Here is a 17,607-nt window from a genome sequence, read left to right on the forward strand (position 1 = left end):
GGTCAAAAGTTTGGGCGCTACAACCTCAAGTGTGTTCACTAGGGGTGGGCGGTATAAACGGTATACGGTAGAAACAATATGAATTTGGCCAACGATAGAGATTTTGACTATACTGCTCTACCACGATAGCACATGTTGATGGTGTCATCAAGCTGCACCTGTTTTGACTGAAAGCATCACAGCGGCTGCAAGCATGAAGAGGAGAAGACGGTGCTCATAAAGAAGAACGGTGCGATGCCGGTCATATGCACCTGGTTTGGGTTTAAGCAGTTGGATGTTAAGCAGAAAAATATTATCTGCAAATTATGCCTGGCGACAGTAATAGCGAAGAGACGAAGCACGTTTTGGAATATGAGGAAAGCCAGAAACTGCGCTTCCTCCACTTTCATACCATTGATTCATTAATGTTGAATTCTCTCGCAGCTGCTCTATTCCCATGTTGTTGCAGCATATTAATGACTAGCCTCATATTGTGGATGGATTTACTCAGCTGTGTTCTCCTGACTGAAGTTTAGTTAGTTTACAGCATCTTGCCATGCGATTGCATTTGTCCCTAATCATCAGGAACCCTCCCGTTAACTTTCATCGAGTGGAAAAAAGTTAACATTCATCCTCCAGCGTCACTGTGTTTATGTTATGCTAACATAGCTGTGTTGCTAGCAATCACGTAGCACATCATTATATACCAGCTAGCCCAACATCAGTAACCCTAAAAAAGTCACTGCTGTTTAGTTTTCTGTCTTCATTTATGTTGGAAGTGATAGCAGAGCTGTACATTTTAAATATAGCCACAAAGTCGCTAAGTTGGCGACACTGCACGAGGCTCCTGACTATGGTAGCTATAATGCTCCAACAATCCATCAAGCGGTACAGTGTCGTAGCTTACCAAAGTCGTAGTAAAACATTTTTGACAGATTTTTGAGCGCCATGTACCACGTAAAATCGCACATATAAAATTTGAGGTCAGTAAGCACAACCAGAATTCATACATAAGGCACACCGGATTATAAGGCACACTGTCAATTTTTGAGAAAATTGAAGGATTTTAAGTGCGCCATTTAGTGCAGAAAATATGGTATACAGCAGCAGTCCCCAACCTTTTTTGCGCCACGGACCGGTTTATGCCCGACAATATTTTCACAGACCGGCCTTTAAGGTTAAATGCAACAAAATAAAACTAGTACCGGTACCGAAGATTTATTCATAGCACACGTGAAAAGACCCAGGAAAACCGAGTTAACGATAAAATCGATAACAAAATAACGCTGAAAACCAATAAAAACCCTGAAAACTATACATTTCACACCTGAGCCTCAACTCTCGCGGCCCGGTACCAAACGACTCACGGACCGGTACCGGTCCGAGGCCCGGGGGTTGGGGACCGCTGGTATACAGAAAAGATCTATTTATCGCAATATATATCGTTACCGCACATGCTTCAAATTATACCGCAATTTGGATTGTAGGCCATATTGCCTGTAGTGTTTTCAACGAGGATGTTGGTGACACCGAGTTAAACCACAAATGAAGACCCTGGAGTTTAGTTGCAGCTTGTTTAATTGTCTCCATGAACATGTGGTGAAAACTGAAATGACAGAAAATAAACTCCATCTCAACAGGCAGATGGATGTTTACATCAATAAAGTACATTACTAAAACATTCATGTTAGAAAAATATACATTAATATCCAAAGTTATCTGTATAAACTGTCATATAAAGTAACTTACGGCGTTCCAGCCTGATAATTCGGAGGAGATGGCATTTGATTACATCTCCATACTGCCTTTAGCATGAGGAGCCTGTTTCTCAGCAAAACCGAGTGCTTGACCAAAAACCGGAAGTACTTGACCGGAACCGGAAGTGCCCCGCCAGAACAGGATATATATTTTAGCGAAATTTTCCTTTTAACTAAAACGTATGTAAAGCATGAATTATTCATTTTAACAACACATATTAATTTTTTAATGGCAAATCTTTTTAGAATTATTTATTTCAAACTTATGAACCTATTTATTCAGAGAAATGCCTTAAGGGCAACACACTCCCCGCCTGGCTTCGGGAGGCCACTAAGCTAAACAAACATTATGCATTCAGTCTTTTGGCATGAGGAGGATAACTTCTGGTCGCATAAATGTCTTTATGCACCCTTGATTGCATGTTTTTACCTCAATTTTCCTTACTCGATCGTCCTTGCTTGGGAATGTGGCAGTGACCCTGGCCATGGGCCAGCTGTTTCGTGCAACCTGCTTGTCCTTGAGCAGAACCAGGTCACCAACTTGGAGGTTTCTGCGTGACCCGGTCCATTTCTGCCTTTGCTGCAATGTGGGTAGATACTCTCGCCTCCAGCGTGTCCACAACTGGTTGGAAAGGGCTTGGACCCGTCTCCATTGTTTGTTGTAGAGGTCTTTATCCGAAAAGTCTCCAGGTGGGGATAGGAGGCAAGATTTCTGCGTAAGGAGCATTGAAGGGGATAGGACGAAAGGGTTCTCTGGATCAGAGGACACTGGGACGAGCGGCCTTGCATTTATTATGGCTGTAACCTCAGCCATGAGTGTGCATAACACGTCGTGAGTCAGTTGAACCTTATTTTGTAGTAGCATGGAGTCCAGGATTCTGCGGGCGACTCCGATCATGCGCTCCCAAGAGCCTCCCAAGTGGGATGCGTGTGGTGGATTAAACTCCCAACTGCCGCCTTGGATAGTTAGGTACGGTTGGAGTGATTTATCCATTCCAAGTTCCTTTGAAGTGCTAATAAAATTGGTGCCACGGTCAGATAGCAGCTGTTTGGCGGGGCCTCTCAGAGCGAAGAAGCGGCGGAGGGCGTTTATGCAGCTGGATGTGTCCAGAGATTCGATTACCTCAATATGCACAGCTCTCGAACTCATGCAGGTAAACATGATGGCCCACTGCTTACTTTCAGCTACTCCGCCCCTGGTACGCCTGGTTGTTATGGACCACGGTCCGAAGACATCAAGGCCGACGTAGGTGAAAGGAGGACAAGTTTTTAGGCGTTCAGGTGGTAGGGGTAGGTCCGCCATGAGTTGTTGTTCTTGTTTTCCACGTAGTTTGCGGCAGGTTAAACATTTGTGGATTACTGAATTGACTAGTTTTTTGCTGCCTAAAAGCCACAGCCCAGCAGCTCTGATTGCTCCTTCCGTCAGATGACGACCTTGGTGCCTTGTTAGCTCGTGGTAATGGCGAGTGAGCAGAAGGGAGATGTGACTGTTTTTTGGAAGAATTACTGGGCTCTTTTCAACACTCTCAATTTCTGCGTGTTTGAGTCGGCCTCCAACAGAAATGAGACTGTCCTGTAACATTGGGCTGAGCTTCTTGAGGGGGCTCTGTTTTGAGATTGGCTTGCCAGCATCAAGGGCAGAAAGTTCCTTTTCAAAGTATGCCTTCTGTGTCTCTTTGAAGATTACAGTTTTTGCTTGAGCATTCTCTTCTGGAGTTTGAGGCAGATGACATTTGTGCCAGCCTTTGCATTTTTTGTTTGGATTAGTCCCATTGAAGGACTTTGCAATGTGGATAAGATTTGCTATGGCTCTGACTAAAGACTGAAAAGTAGAAAAGTGCTCAAAACGCTTACAGATGAGTACTTGGAGGTGAATGACGTAAGTTTTTACTTCTGGTCTAATTTCTGAGTCCTTATCTGGTTCAATCAGGTCAAACCTTCCACTCAGTTGTGTTGTCTCTGCGGCAGGATGGTGGATGAAGGGTGGTCCGGTGAACCAACTGGACTTTTTTAGTTGGAATGCCGACAGTGACCTAGACGCATGGTCTGCTGGATTTTCCTCTGTGCGCACATAATGCCACTGTTCTGGCTTTGATGACTGGCGAATGCGCTGTACTCTGTTGTGAACGTATGTGTAAAACCTTTTTGACTCATTACAAATGTAGCCAAGCACTACCTTACTGTCCGTATAGAAGTGCATTGCATCAAAGTCTAAGTCCAACTCATCTTGAATGAGGTCAGCCATTTCTGCTGCCAAGACGGCTGCACATAGTTCAAGTCTTGGTATTGTAGGTTCTGACAGTGGGGCTAGTTTTGCTTTGCCCATTATGAACCCAACCTCGACCTTCCCATCTGTTTGAACTGCCTTTAAGTAGGCTACAGCTCCTATGGCCTTAGTAGATGCATCTGAGAATAAACACAGTTCCTTTCGCTTTGCTCGACTTAGTGAGGTGGATGTGTAGGTTCTGGGAACATGTAGTTCTCTTAGATCCTGAAGGGAATTTCTCCACGTTTCCATCTGCTTTGTTTGTCCTCTGGAAGGGGTACGTCCCAATCTGAACATTCTGAAGTAAGCTCTCTGCGTAGGGCCCTTCCTTGGATTGTAACGGGTGCCAATAGGCCCAGGGGATCGAAGACGCTATTGACAGAGGACAATACGCCACGGCGAGTGAATGGCTTGCTTGAGGTGGCCACTGAGTAAGTGAATTTGTCTCTTGTTATTTCCCAAATGAGTCCAAGGCTTCGCTGGGATTGTGTCTCTTCACCACTTAAATCTACGTTTTTAATGACAGGAGCACAATCTTCTGGGCAGAAGGCCTGCATAACTGCCTGAGAGTTGGAAATGAACTTATGCAGGCATAGGTTGGATTCAGCGAGTGAGGCTTGTGTTCTTTGAAGCAAGTCTATAGCCTCAGCAGGAGAGGGGACAGAGATCAAGCCGCCATCTACGTAAAAGTGCCTCTCCATGAACTTTACTGTATCTGCACCATAGTCTTTCGAACCTGCTCTGATGGCCTTGCATAGTCCATAAATGGCAACAGCGGGGGATGTTGAGTTGCCAAACACGTGGACTTTCATCCGGTACTCGACAACTTCGTTGTTTAGGTCGTTGTCCCTATGCCACAGAAAACGGAGGAAGTTGCGGTGGTCTTCGCGTACCATAAAACAGTGAAACATTTGCTGTATATCTGCCATGATTGCAACACTTTCTGTCCGGAAGCGGAGAAGAACTCTGACAAGTGTGTTGTTTAAATCAGGGCCAGTAAGGAGGACATTGTTAAGTGAGACACCCAAGTACTGGGCGCTAGAATCGAAGACAACCCTGATCTGATTGGGTTTTTGTGGGTGGTAGACTCCAAATGTTGGAAGATACCAGCACTCTTCTCCCTTTTCCAGTGGGGGGGCCACCTCGGCATGACCATTGGAGAGGATTTTTTTCATGAAGGCCACATAATGCTCCTGCATTTCAGGTTTCCTATTAAGGGTGCGTTTTAAGGAGGAGAACCTTGTGGCCGCCTGCTGTCTGTTGTTTGTTAATTGCTGGCGGGGTTCCTTAAATGGAAGTGGGGCGACCCAACTGTTGTCCACGTCTCTGTAAATAGCATTGTCCATCATTTTTAGAAAGAGAGTGTCCTGTTTTGAGTGAGCTGGTTTGTTGTCGTTATCTGTCCGGTTAAAAACCGTTTGACCCAGAGTTTGTTCGGGCGCTTTACCTGGCCTGTTTGTGTGTGGCATTTCTTTGACTTGCAGAAGGCTATTGCATGGTTTGAAAACTGTAGGGCGGCCATTTTCCAGAACGACTGTCTTCAGTGTGCTGACTGTAGGCCTATGAACATTACCCAGACAGACCTCCCCAACTACAACCCACTCTAGGTCTAGGCGCTGGGCGAAGGGGGCGTTATGGGGGCCGTTAATTCTCTGCCTGACCTTGTGTGCCTGTAAAATGTCTCTCCCTAGTAGCAGGAGTATTTCGGCTTTAGGGTCTAGCTCAGGGATGTACTTTGCTATGGTACGGAGGTGCGGCTGGTGTAGCACTGCGCTGGGAGTTGGGATTTCATTCCTATTGTTAGGAATGTCCTGACACTCTATGAGCGATGGTAGAGGGATCACCACTGACCTATCCAGTGACTCGATATGAAAGCCTTCAGCTATTTTACCCCATGTTTCTACAACACCAGAGCATGTTCTAAGATTGTAGGAGAAAGGTTCACTTTTAATGTCAAAAAGTTCGAAGAACTCAGGCTTGGCTAAAGAACGATTGCTCTGATCGTCTAGTATTACATATGCCTTAACAGCTCTGTCTTTGTAACCTATAGGGTACACCCATGTGAGACATATCTTGGAACATGAACGTCCCCACTGACCTGGACCGCACACGTCTGTGCAGCTTGTTGTGACATCAACCATGTCATGACTGTTTTCTCTCTCCCCGCCATTCTTTTGTGCTGGAGGTGGAGCCTTGTTGGTCTGTGGTGGAGGACCGGGATGCATGACTGCGTTGTGACTTGTGCTGTCACATTCAGAACACTTTACTGAAGATTTGCATTCCTTCGCAAGATGAGTGTCTGAAGAACAGCATCTGAAGCATATTCCTTTCTCTTTGAGGAAGGCCTTTCTTTCGTCCAGTGGTTTATTCCTCAATGTTCTGCATCTTTTGAGCGGGTGTGGCTTGTTATGCAGTGGGCAGTTCCGGTTAAAGTCCTTGTTAGGGGGAGAAATATTGGTTTTGTGTACAGTAATTGGCTTGCTGGAATTTAAGTTTTTGCAAAAGGTTTTTCTGGTTTTAAGTTTTGCTGTTGGAAACTTGGATCATTGCATTTCTTTGCCTCTTTACATATGAATTCACAGAAGTACTCAATAGGTGGGAAACAGCCTTGGTTGTTCTCTTTATATTGAGAGCCGTGTGACATCCACCTCTCCTGAAGTCCATATGGGAGTTTGTCTACGATTGGGCTAATTCCACGAGAAGTGTCCAGATAGAGTAGACCAGGCAGATGGCCGTCTTCCTTAGCGCCTTGAATCTCTTGCAGTAAATCTCCTAGTTCACGTAGCTTGACATGATCTTTGACTGTTATTTTGGGGAAACTGTCCAACCGTTGGAAAAGTGACCATTCGATTGTTTCTGATGCTGCATAACATTCATTCAGTCTTTCCCATGCTTTGCATAGAGCTAATGTGGGGTTGTTGACATATACTGAACGTACAGTGGGGCAAAAAGGTATTTAGTCAGCCACCGATTGTGCAAGTTCCCCCACCTAAAATGATGACAGAGGTCAGTAATTTGCACCAGAGGTACATTTCAACTGTGAGAGACAGAATGTGAAAAAAAAAATCCATGAATTCACATGGTAGGATTTGTAAAGAATTTATTCGTAAATCAGGGTGGAAAATAAGTATTTGGTCACCTCAAACAAGGAAAATCTCTGGCTCTCACAGACCTGTAACGTCTTCTGTAAGAAGCTTTTCTGTCCCCCACTCGTTACCTGTATGAATGGCACCTGTTTGAACTCATCATCTGTATAAAAGACACCTGTCCACAGCCTCAAACAGTCAGACTCCAAACTCCGCCATGGCCAAGACCAAAGAGCTTTCGAAGGACACCAGGAAAAGTATTGTAGACCTGCACCAGACTGGGAAGAGTGAATCTACAATAGGCAAGCAGCTTGGTGTGAAAAAATCAACTGTGGGAGCAATCATCAGAAAATGGAAGACATACAAGACCACTGATAATCTCCCTCGATCTGGGGCTCCACGCAAGATCTCATCCCGTGGGGTCAAAATGATGATGAGAACGGTGAGCAAAGATCCCAGAACCACACGGGGGGACCTGGTGAATGACCTGCAGAGAGCTGGGACCAAAGTAACAAAGGTCACCATCAGTAACACACTACAACGGCAGGGAATCAAATCCCGCAGTGCCAGACGTGTTCCGCTGCTGAAGCCAGTGCATGTCCAGGCCCGTCTGAAGTTTGCCAGAGAGCACATGGATGATACAGCAGAGGATTGGGAGAATGTCATGTGGTCAGATGAAACCAAAGTAGAACTTTTTGGTATAAACTCAACTCGTCGTGTTTGGAGGAAGAAGAATACTGAGTTGCATCCCAAGAACACCATACCTACTGTGAAGCATGGGGGTGGAAACATCATGCTATGGGGCTGTTTTTCTGCCAAGGGGACAGGACGACTGATCCGTGTTAAGGACAGAATGAATGGGGCCATGTATCGTGAGATTTTGAGCCAAAACCTCCTTCCATCAGTGAGAACTTTGAAGATGAAACGAGGCTGGGTCTTCCAACATGACAATGATCCAAAACACACCGCCCGGGCAACAAAGGAGTGGCTCCGTAAGAAGCATTTGAAAGTCCTGGAGTGGCCTAGCCAGTCTCCAGACCTCAACCTCATAGAAAATCTGTGGCGGGAGTTGAAAGTCCGTGTTGCTCGGCGACAGCCCCAAAACATCACTGCTCTCGAGAAGATCTGCATGGAGGAATGGGCCAAAATACCAGCTACTGTGTGTGCAAACCTGGTAAAGACCTATAGTAAATGTTTGACCTCTGTTATTGCCAACAAAGGTTATGTTACAAAGTATTGAGTTGTATTTTTGTTATTGACCAAATACTTATTTTCCACCCTGATTTACGAATAAATTCTTTACAAATCCTACCATGTGGATTCATGGATTTTTTTTTCACATTCTGTCTCTCACAGTTGAAGTGTACCTCTGGTGCAAATTACTGACCTCTGTCATCATTTTAGGTGGGGGAACTTGCACAATCGGTGGCTGACTAAATACTTTTTTGCCCCACTGTATGCATTTCACCTGATCACTTGACTCCCTCCCTAACCACTTCGTCATGAGATCTAGCTCTTGAATGGGGGTGAGTCGGACCTCAGCTGTTGCACTGGTAAACGAAGAGCACCATGCTCTGTAGTTCTCTGGCCTATCGTCGAACTGGTAAAGGCCTGAGATTATTAAATCTCGACGTGCCATGTATTGGGCAAAGGGCTCTGCTGGATTTAAAATGCTGGCTGTGGTGTTATAGTTATGTTGAGGTATGAATGGTGAGCCGCATGGGTTGAGAGGGGTATTTTGTTTCTCCACTTTAGGTTTTGTTTCACCTTTCAGCTGGGTTGGCTTATTTAGAGCAGCGATATTATCTTTGGTAAGCCTTGTTTCAGAGTCGATGGGTTGTGGCTCTAAATTGCCTTCTTCAGAGGGATGCCACGTTACAAATGTGTTGGGTGAGCTTGCTTGGGGGCAAGAAGTGGTTGGTAATTTTTGTGGACTGGGAGATAGCATTTGAGATCGTACATATTCATTTGTACGTTCTAATTTTACACTTTCTGATGGAGATTTTCTACTCTCAGGTTCTTCTTGTATTGCTTCAGCTTCCTCTAGCACTTCTGCTTCAGCTACAGCAGTATCAGCTTCCCTCTGTAATGTTAACACTTCTAATTCCGCATCTATTTTTGCCTTTTTCAGTTCGCTTTGAGCTTTTTCAACCTTTAGCTGTGCTTCTTTTGTTGCATAGCATGCTCTCACCTTGGCAGCCTCTGCTTTAGCTCGAGCATGGGCAGCGCTTACTGCTGATCCAGATGAGCGGCTGGTCCTTAAACTGTATGCAGACTTGTTACTGGATGCCATTTTGACCGTGATGAATCATCAGTAGGCGCCTTTTCACTGTAGTGTTTTCAACGAGGATGTTGGTGACACCGAGTTAAACCACAAATGAAGACCCTGGAGTTTAGTTGCAGCTTGTTTAATTGTCTCCATGAACATGTGGTGAAAACTGAAATGACAGAAAATAAACTCCATCTCAACAGGCAGATGGATGTTTACATCAATAAAGTGCATTACTAAAACATTCATGTTAGAAAAATATACATCAATATCCAAAGTTATCTGTATAAACTGTCATATAAAGTAACTTACGGCGTTCCAGCCTGATAATTCGGAGATGGCATTTGATTACATCTCCATACTGCCTTTAGCATGAGGAGCCTGTTTCTCAGCAAAACCGAGTGCTTGACCAAAACCCGGACGTACTTGACCGGAACCGGAAGTGCCCCGCCAGAACAGGAAATACATTTTAGCGAAATTTTCCTTTTAACTAAAACGTATGTAAAGCATGAATTATTCATTTTAACAACACATATTAATTTTTTAATGGCAAATCTTTTTAGAATTATTTATTTCAAACTTATGAACCTATTTATTCAGAGAAATGCCTTAAGGGCAACGCATTGCCCAGCCCTAGTGTTCACCTCTGGATTTAAAATAAGAACGTGGGACAGTTAAAAGACCCTGGTCAGGTGACTTGAGAGCTCGGCCATATAAGCAGGAGCCTGGGCATATAGAGCTTTTTATGTTAATAATAGAATTTTAAGATGGATTATTTTAAATTTATTTTTTATTTTAAATTTTAGTGGAAGCCAAAGAGAAGCAAGAATAGAGGTTATGCCCAAGCACCACCTAATTTTTGCATCATTTCTTGGCCAACTGAAGAGAAAGGCTTGAGAAAGACATGAGCTATAGTGAGCTATATTAATCAAGCCAGGAGAAAATTAAAATGCTAAATATCTAAAATAACGAAAATATCCAAATTATTGAATGAAATTGGTCAGATAAAAATGAAAACCATTTAGAACTGTGACATTCTTGCCAACCCAATTCTGTAATCTGTTACAGATTACACTAACGTGTTAAATGGCTTCAAATGAGTCTAAAATGGAACTAAGGAACTAAAATGGAATATTATATTCTTATGCCCTCAGATAAAAGTAAATATATCATTAGTGATTTTCAGGTATGCTGTTTCATTGTTGTGGCTTCATCGGTTCAAGATTGGAATCTATCAAAGAAACTGTTTCCCTCAATCAGCTGAAGGAGAAGACGAGCGACAACTTTCACAAGGATTTTTGAAATTAATGGCAATTTGAAAATAGATCTGTTATCGTCTAACTATAATAAATAAATGCCTGATTTATCTTGTTTAATTTTTGTTCCGAGCTGCTTTCTAACCCTAATTTTCCTTTAGCTACACTTTTCAGTCTCTACCATTCTCCTTTCTCGGTGCCTTAAAAAACAGAGCGAGTGAAGGATCTCTGCCTCCTCCTTCTCATCTCAGGCGGCAACCCAGCTGTCTGGATAATTTCCTAATGGCCCTGCGGCTGATAGCCAATCAGAGATGGTTCACCACGCCGTGTGACAGGAAATTCAATTAGGCTGCTTTTTTTCTTTCAATATTGCGCTCCCTGACTCTCTCTCTTTTTCTGCCATGCTTTCCCTTTGTCTCTTGCCCTCTCTTTGTTTATAGCATTTCCTCTTTTCCCCCTCTGTCTCTGGCTCTTCTCTCTCACCCCCTGCCTCCTCTCTTTTTTTCATCTCTCTGTTTCCTGGATCTGCCGAGAGAGAGAGAGTGAAAGAGTAGCTCCGGGCGTCGTATGTCATCCAGGAATACTAAAATAAATAAATAAAAGGAAAGAGTGCTCTTATTTTTCTCCATGACAGGAAAATGAAATCACAGGCTTTATGTCTTGCAGTTGAGATCCCCTAAATAGACAAAATTCTTTTTTCCTCTCTTCATTCCCGTTTGTCCTTGAAGTGCGAATTTAACCATGTGGTGCTTAACCATATATTTCAGAGTATGTACTGTACTAAAGGGAGAATCGCCTGCACTGCAGAGCCCACTAACATCCAGCTGACAGTGTGGGATACTTAGTCTTCAGCAAAAGTCATATATGTAATTTCATATCACAAAATGTCATATCATAAAATATAACCATTAAATGCACTGCGGAATCTCATTGAAAAATGTCATATCATGAAAAGTTGGATCACAAAATTTCATCACAAAATATTGTATCAACTTAATGCTTCACAGTGTGCTGCATCACATTGCAAAATGTCGTATGAAGAAATGGATCGCAAAATATTATAAGATAAAATTTCAAAAACTGTTTCTTGACTCAAATATAAAGATTTGCTATTATTCTTAGCATTTTCTGTATCAATCTGAGAATCAGAAAGGTTGTTGCCTTTTTTGTGCATGAAAGTTTTTCTGACTTTCTGTTAGTCAGAATTAATGATTATTGTAGAAAACAGTTCTTGAGGATTTTACAAAAGAATACAGTTATTCATTATTTTCTCTTACTCTCTGTTACAGGTGGATGCCAGTGCAGCTCACAGGATGAACCCGTTAGCTGCCCTTAGTATTGACCGCAATGCTCTGGTGGGGGAAAACCTTCGCCCCCATGGAGGAATTTTTTATCCTGGCATCCATCCTCTGTCTTCTGAAAAACCCCAGGAGCCTGGTACCTCACTGCCACTTGGCTATGATCTCCTGTATAAACCAGATGTATCCCTGCTTGAAGGCCAGAAATCTGCAAATGGATATGTTGGACTGTATAAAAGCCCAGCACCAGGACTGCAGAAACCTTTACTTGTTCCTGCTGCAGCTGGTGATGGCTTGGGCTTGGACCGCAGAGTAGGATCCAGTGACAAACAGCCAGAGCTGGGTTTGAATGGTACCAGTAGCTTTCTTAGACTACCTTGGATCAGCCCCTATACCGATGCTACAATGTACCCCTTCCTGGACATGGCATACAAGGCCTCATTCCTGTCTCAGCAGCCACCCTTCATCCACCAACAGCTGGCATATCAATCGTTGTGTGCCTCCAGGCTTGGGAACAGCACGCCTGGAGAGGAGAGACTTTTCTACCTGCCTCCTTATTTACCGGCCCATATCTCTTCTCCACTAGGCCCTCCAATAAGGATTTCTACAGCCACCCCAGCTTCTACAGTACTTTCACCATTACCCCACTGCCAGGACAAGACATTGCAGGGCATTGGTTCTCAGGTACATCAAGAACCCTCTGCCTTCAGCACCAGTCCTCAGAATCATCAGGATACCCAAGCTCACGCTGTTCACCATACAGAGCGACAACATGAGAGTAGCAGCAGCAGTGGTGGAAAGTCCACTCAGACCACTTCTACCAAAAATACTCTCAGCAAAACTACTGGTGGAAACAGTAGCACCCATGTTTCCAGCTCAGCTGGTACTGATGCCTTAGAGTCATCCCCAGTTACCCTTCCTTCTTCCTCACTTCCAACACCCCACCATCTCAGCAACAGTTCTGCAGAACTCCAAAAGTCCCTTAGCAGAAGCACTTCCTTATCCTCAACCTCAATTTCAGTGTGTCACCCTTTTTACATGAGCTCTGAGCGCTCCTCCCCTATACACTCAGGCAGCAGTAAAACCAAAGATGTCACCTCTGACTGCAGTAATAAAGAAAAGTGTGTATCACCTGCAAAGACATCACTTGACAGAGTAGGACCTCATAAGGCTGCCAAAAACCCCAGAGAAAAACCTTTGGATTTGTCTGCTAAAGAGATGGAAGGTTTTCCAAGTGGATTCCCAACCAGATTAGAGACTCTGTCCAAGTTGGGGTATGTGCCACCATCTCATTACAAGCTGTTAACTAGTCAAGACCAACAGATCAAAGAGAGTTTAACCCGACCTGTTAGCACATCAGCTAAGACTTCAGATCATCCCGAAATGATCAGCACTGCAGGCCCCAGCTGGGCTACTCCAGGTCCTTCCTCTGCTGTCATCTCTGACCACAGCAGAGGCTCTCAGTCTATGAAAAACCGAAGTGTGGACAATACTGTTCACCAACAGCACCCTTCTGGCTCACCTGGCTCTAAGAGAGTTGAGTTAGCCAGTATTTCCAGTACTGTCTCAGGAGGGCAACCTTCTGCAGCATCTCCTTCTTTAAATGCCAAAGTTGGGTGGCCACAAGTCCCACCTACTGACTCTGACAAAGTCCCTCCAAACAGCAAAGGGGAAACTCACTCTGGAAAACAAATCTTAACTTCTGCTAAGCCAGAGGTTAAAGAGAGCCAGACTAAGCATCAGCAGCCATTTCGTTTAGAAAATGGAAATGGCTCCAGCCAGATGTATAGTGATTCCTATCTTCCTCCTGGCTTAGGTTATACTAATCGCTATGTCCCGTACTCAGTTGCAGAAAATATATCCATGCAGCGACTGTCAATAGCAAGTAAAGGACATGTGTACCCGCATCCACTATTACTCGGTAGCAGCAGCTTTTACTCATCTAACATTCCACCAAGACACGGCCTCCCATATGGAGTTCATTCATATCCAAATTCCCAAGAGATTACCTCAACTCCAGTTTCAAAATATTCAAGTCTTACAAGCAAAGAACAGCTTGAGATCAGGTCCAAGAGCCAGGATAAACTCTGGACTTTAGAAAAGCCAGATGTTGACAGCTCTCGCACACGTGATAATGAGAAAGACAAGTCCAAGGCCTCAGGTAAAGGCCTGTCTGCCGTAAGAGATGATATAGTTTGCATTGACCTGGTGCATGATGAGGCAGAAGATGATTTTTCCACCAGTAATTGTGGCTCCACATCTACCAGAACCGAAGATTTCTCCAAACATGTACAAATCAGAGAAACAGAGCCAGGGCCTCCAAAAGGCATCCTTTCAACTCAAGGTACAGAGCAGAGACTAGGTTCACTATCCCACACTTCTCATCACACCTCTTCCTCACCTCCTCCTACTGGTCAGGATAGCACAGTGGAAATCCCAGAGGAGGAGGAGGAAGAAGCAATTAGTCCATTCCCAGATATCCCAGAGGAGGAGACAATGCGATGTGCCCGAACGTCTCCACAGCAGTTTTCTAGAAAATGTAAAACTGGAGCCTCTGCTGGTTCTGGGAATCAAACGTTGAATGCTACTGGTGGTGGGAAAAGTGTTACAAGTGAGGTTAGATCAGAAGTTTCAAGCAGTAAAAATATTCAACCTCAGCAAAGCCCTTCCAGAAACGTAAGCTCTTTGGTTCCTGGAAGCAGAGAAAATAGTTCTAGTGATTGTACTAGTTCCAACAACAGCATGGGAGTAGTCTGTACAATGAGCCCAAAGAGCTCAGCTCACCATGGCAGCACTCAATCAGAAAGTCCCGTTTACAGCAGTATGGGACAGAGTAGTAGAGACTTCAGTCCTCAGGTTCCAGCATCCAGAAGTTTTAATTCCAGGCCATCACCTGGAGGAGCCCAACTATATGCCAACAGCAACCCAAGAGGCCCCTCATCATGTAACGGAAATGCAAACAGTCCAAATTTTAGAAATTTTGTTGGGCCATGCTGCAGAAATCTGACTGTGAGGGCACCAACTTTTGAACCGAAACTTTTCAGCAGCCCAACTCGTGAAAATGTTAACTCTATGCCTACAAGCTACAGGAGCAACAGCCCTCATGGTGAGAACTGCAATGCAGTACAATCAAATGCTAATGCCAGAGCTCCTGCATTTGGAAAGTTTAGTAGTCAGAGTTATGGAAGATCCCTCTCTAAGAGCCAGCCTTCTGGAAATTACCAAACAGCCGGTGCAAGCAGCACCCTCAGGGTTCCCACATATGGAAATAGTTTTATCCAGGGCCCAACCTGTCAACACCTTTCACCAACCAGTGATGGTCTGAACACGATGCCAGTGGATCCGATGCTGGAGCTGTTAGTTAACAAAGACCTTTCCTCTACTATTAGCTGTGGAAATGAGAAGGAATTCAACATGCAAGACTGCGTGGATCCCCTGGCAGATGAAGAGGATGGTCACAGCAAATCCCGTGTCTCTGGCCTCACCAAACGCATTGCCAATTCATCTGGCTACGTGGGAGACCGATTCAAATGTGTGACCACAGAGCTTTACGCTGACTCGAGCAAGCTGAGCAGAGAACAGAGAGCACTTCAGGTAAGGCATCATGTCCTCATCCCTTCGTTATTCAATGATGGTATGGTGAGACAGAGAGAGCAAATCAGATTTTCTCTGGTGGTCTGGTGTGCTATGATTACACCACTGCTGCCTCTTTGGGTTTGTTTTCTGATATTGATTTTTCAGCTTACTGTTCATTAAGGTAATTTAAGTCACACTCACTGAAAGGAAACAGACTCCCCATTCACTGTGGTCCAATTCCACAGTGTGAAGCTTCTTGTAAACATGGAAAAAGTATTTTAAACCAGGGTTACTTTTTTAAAAATGACATTATCTAATAAAGTCCTGGAGCAGGGAAATGCACAGGAGACTGAGAATATTTACCAAATAATAAATTGTGCCTGAAAGAAGGTCATTTCAATAATTTCTTGTGCAGTTATAACATTATGATAGCCTAAAAAATTGAGATTTCCTTAGCTGGATGATTGAGCATGCATCAAAAAGCTTTATCATAGGTTTTTATGAACATTCATATGTGGCTAAGTTCCTTTGCCATTTTGGCTAAAATATGGTTGGAATGCAGCTTTTAACTCAACTGTTGTGGTGTTTCTCGGTTTTATTAAGAAATTAAATATGAACATATGTGTCAGTTTTGCCTGCTGATGCGCAGCCAAGGAGATATTTGTAGGAGGAAGCAGGAATTGGTTTTCTCTGAGGATGCGGTCCCTCACTAGCTTCCCACCTACAAATTATCTTTGGAAGTTGCAGGAGGAGTAAAAAGAGAATGCTGTGATTGTTATGGCTTCTATGTAGGAGGAGTGAATCTCAGCATATGCTGCAGAGCGCTGGTCTTTAAATTACGGTTTTGATTTATCAACTGATTGTTCAATAAGAAAAAAACAAAAACAAAACAACCACAGCATAGCGTCAGCAGTTTTAAATTATTGTGGAAGTGGTGGACAGTTAAGGACATGAACATTCGGATAGAATCACCGTTTGCACAGTCAAGTCACTTAAACCTTGTTTATACAGGACCCAATGTACAAAAACGGAATGTAAATATGGGCTTATATGAGGTGGCTAATGAGTGAAAAATATTTTGAATTTGAATTAATTCAGTGATGTGGCAGTAAAAGAGGAGGTAAGTAAAACAGAAACAGTAAAATGTTGCTTTAAAAAGCAATTATAAGCCACAACCTTAAAGTTAGCCCCAGCTGGTGGATTTTTGGTCTGCATTTAAAGAAATCAGCACTTTCAGCTGCGCTCACAGGGCCAGAGTCTACTGTTAATGCTTCTATTTTTTTTATTGTTAACCCTGATCATAGAGTGTTCAGATCTAATCCAACCATACAAAGAAAAACAACCTAGAATGTCAACAACAGACTTAGCAGACATAATATGGGATTTTAACCGTAAATCGGGAGAGGAGGTTTGTTTGAATCTGCAGTGAAGAGTGGTCGGATATGAGGAGGTATTTAGGAGGAGAGTGGCTGCCTTCTCCTCCTCTCTTTTGCTTTTCTGCCTGCTGATATTTGGGGTCGAGCTGAGGTCGAGTTAGGATAACTCAGCGGCTCTGTGGCTCCAGGCGACTGTTAACCTGATGGTTTTTCCCCAAACTGTGAAGGAAACAGTGGAAGGAAGGAAGGAAGGAAGGAAGAAGTCTCTTTTGCGTTTTTTCTTCCTTTCTGTCTCTATTTTTATATGTTTATCTTGGCTTTTTCTATTTTTTCTCTTCATCTTTCTCTCTGAACATCATTTTTGCTTTCTTTGTTCCTCCTTCACCTCCTCCTCTTCATCCTCCTCTCAGTAGATGGAAGAGGATGAATTCATTGTTTTGTTTTGGGTTTTTTTCCTAAGAAGTCCTCATCTTCATCCTGCAGTCCCAGATTAGCTTTCACTTCTTTAAAGTTTTTGTTTTTGTTTTGTTTTTTATTTACTGATGGAAGCTGCTAAATGAATAATGAAGTACATTTCCAGACAGGCAGCTTTAGAAAGCCTATACTTTACATTACAGCTGATGTAACGCTATTGAATTATTTGGGACGCAAAATAAAATATTAGCTGTCTAAAATAACGTGATTAATATTTCTATAATTAATATATTAGTTTTCAGATATATATCCACATTCAGGCAAATAGAT

The 17,607-nt window shown here is 43.5% G+C and overlaps 2 protein-coding genes across 3 annotated transcripts in view; one reads left to right on the top strand and one right to left on the bottom strand.

Moving 5' to 3' along the window:
• Nucleotides 1-17,607, top strand: part of LOC113015506 (BCL-6 corepressor-like) — an 86,587-nt gene that overhangs the window by 27,347 nt on the left and 41,633 nt on the right. Inside the window, exon 3 of the mRNA XM_026157493.2 lies at nt 11,903-15,505. Coding sequence (XP_026013278.2) covers nt 11,903-15,505 — 3,603 coding nt within the window. The remainder of the gene's footprint in view (nt 1-11,902; nt 15,506-17,607) is intronic.
• On the bottom strand, nt 1,540-6,540 carry LOC145424513 (uncharacterized). Of its 2 annotated transcripts, none has more exons than XR_013905598.1 (2): nt 2,167-6,540; nt 1,540-1,585 (listed from the first exon to the last, which is right to left on the bottom strand). XR_013905598.1 is itself a non-coding variant. In XM_080297883.1 (2 exons), exons 1-2 carry the CDS (start codon nt 4,060-4,062, stop codon nt 1,556-1,558), a joined length of 1,926 nt encoding a protein of 641 aa, XP_080154009.1. In that variant the 5' UTR covers nt 4,063-4,213; the 3' UTR covers nt 1,540-1,555. The 2 variants fall into 2 exon arrangements, 1 of the variants encoding a protein (XP_080154009.1); XM_080297883.1 differs by having other exon boundaries at nt 2,167-4,213.

Source organism: Astatotilapia calliptera, chromosome 23 (genome assembly GCF_964374335.1).
Source record: "Astatotilapia calliptera chromosome 23, fAstCal68.1, whole genome shotgun sequence".
Classification (NCBI taxonomy): Eukaryota; Metazoa; Chordata; class Actinopteri; order Cichliformes; family Cichlidae; genus Astatotilapia; species Astatotilapia calliptera.

Coding starts and splice junctions, on each gene's coding strand:
- LOC145424513 (XM_080297883.1), bottom strand. CDS start 4,062: ATGGGCAAAGCAAAACTAGCCCCACTGTCAGAACCTACAATACCAAGA. Junction 1,586..2,166: donor ATCGAGTAAGGAAAATTGAG/GTAAAAACATGC, acceptor CTGTCATTTCAG/TTTTCACCACATGTTCATGG.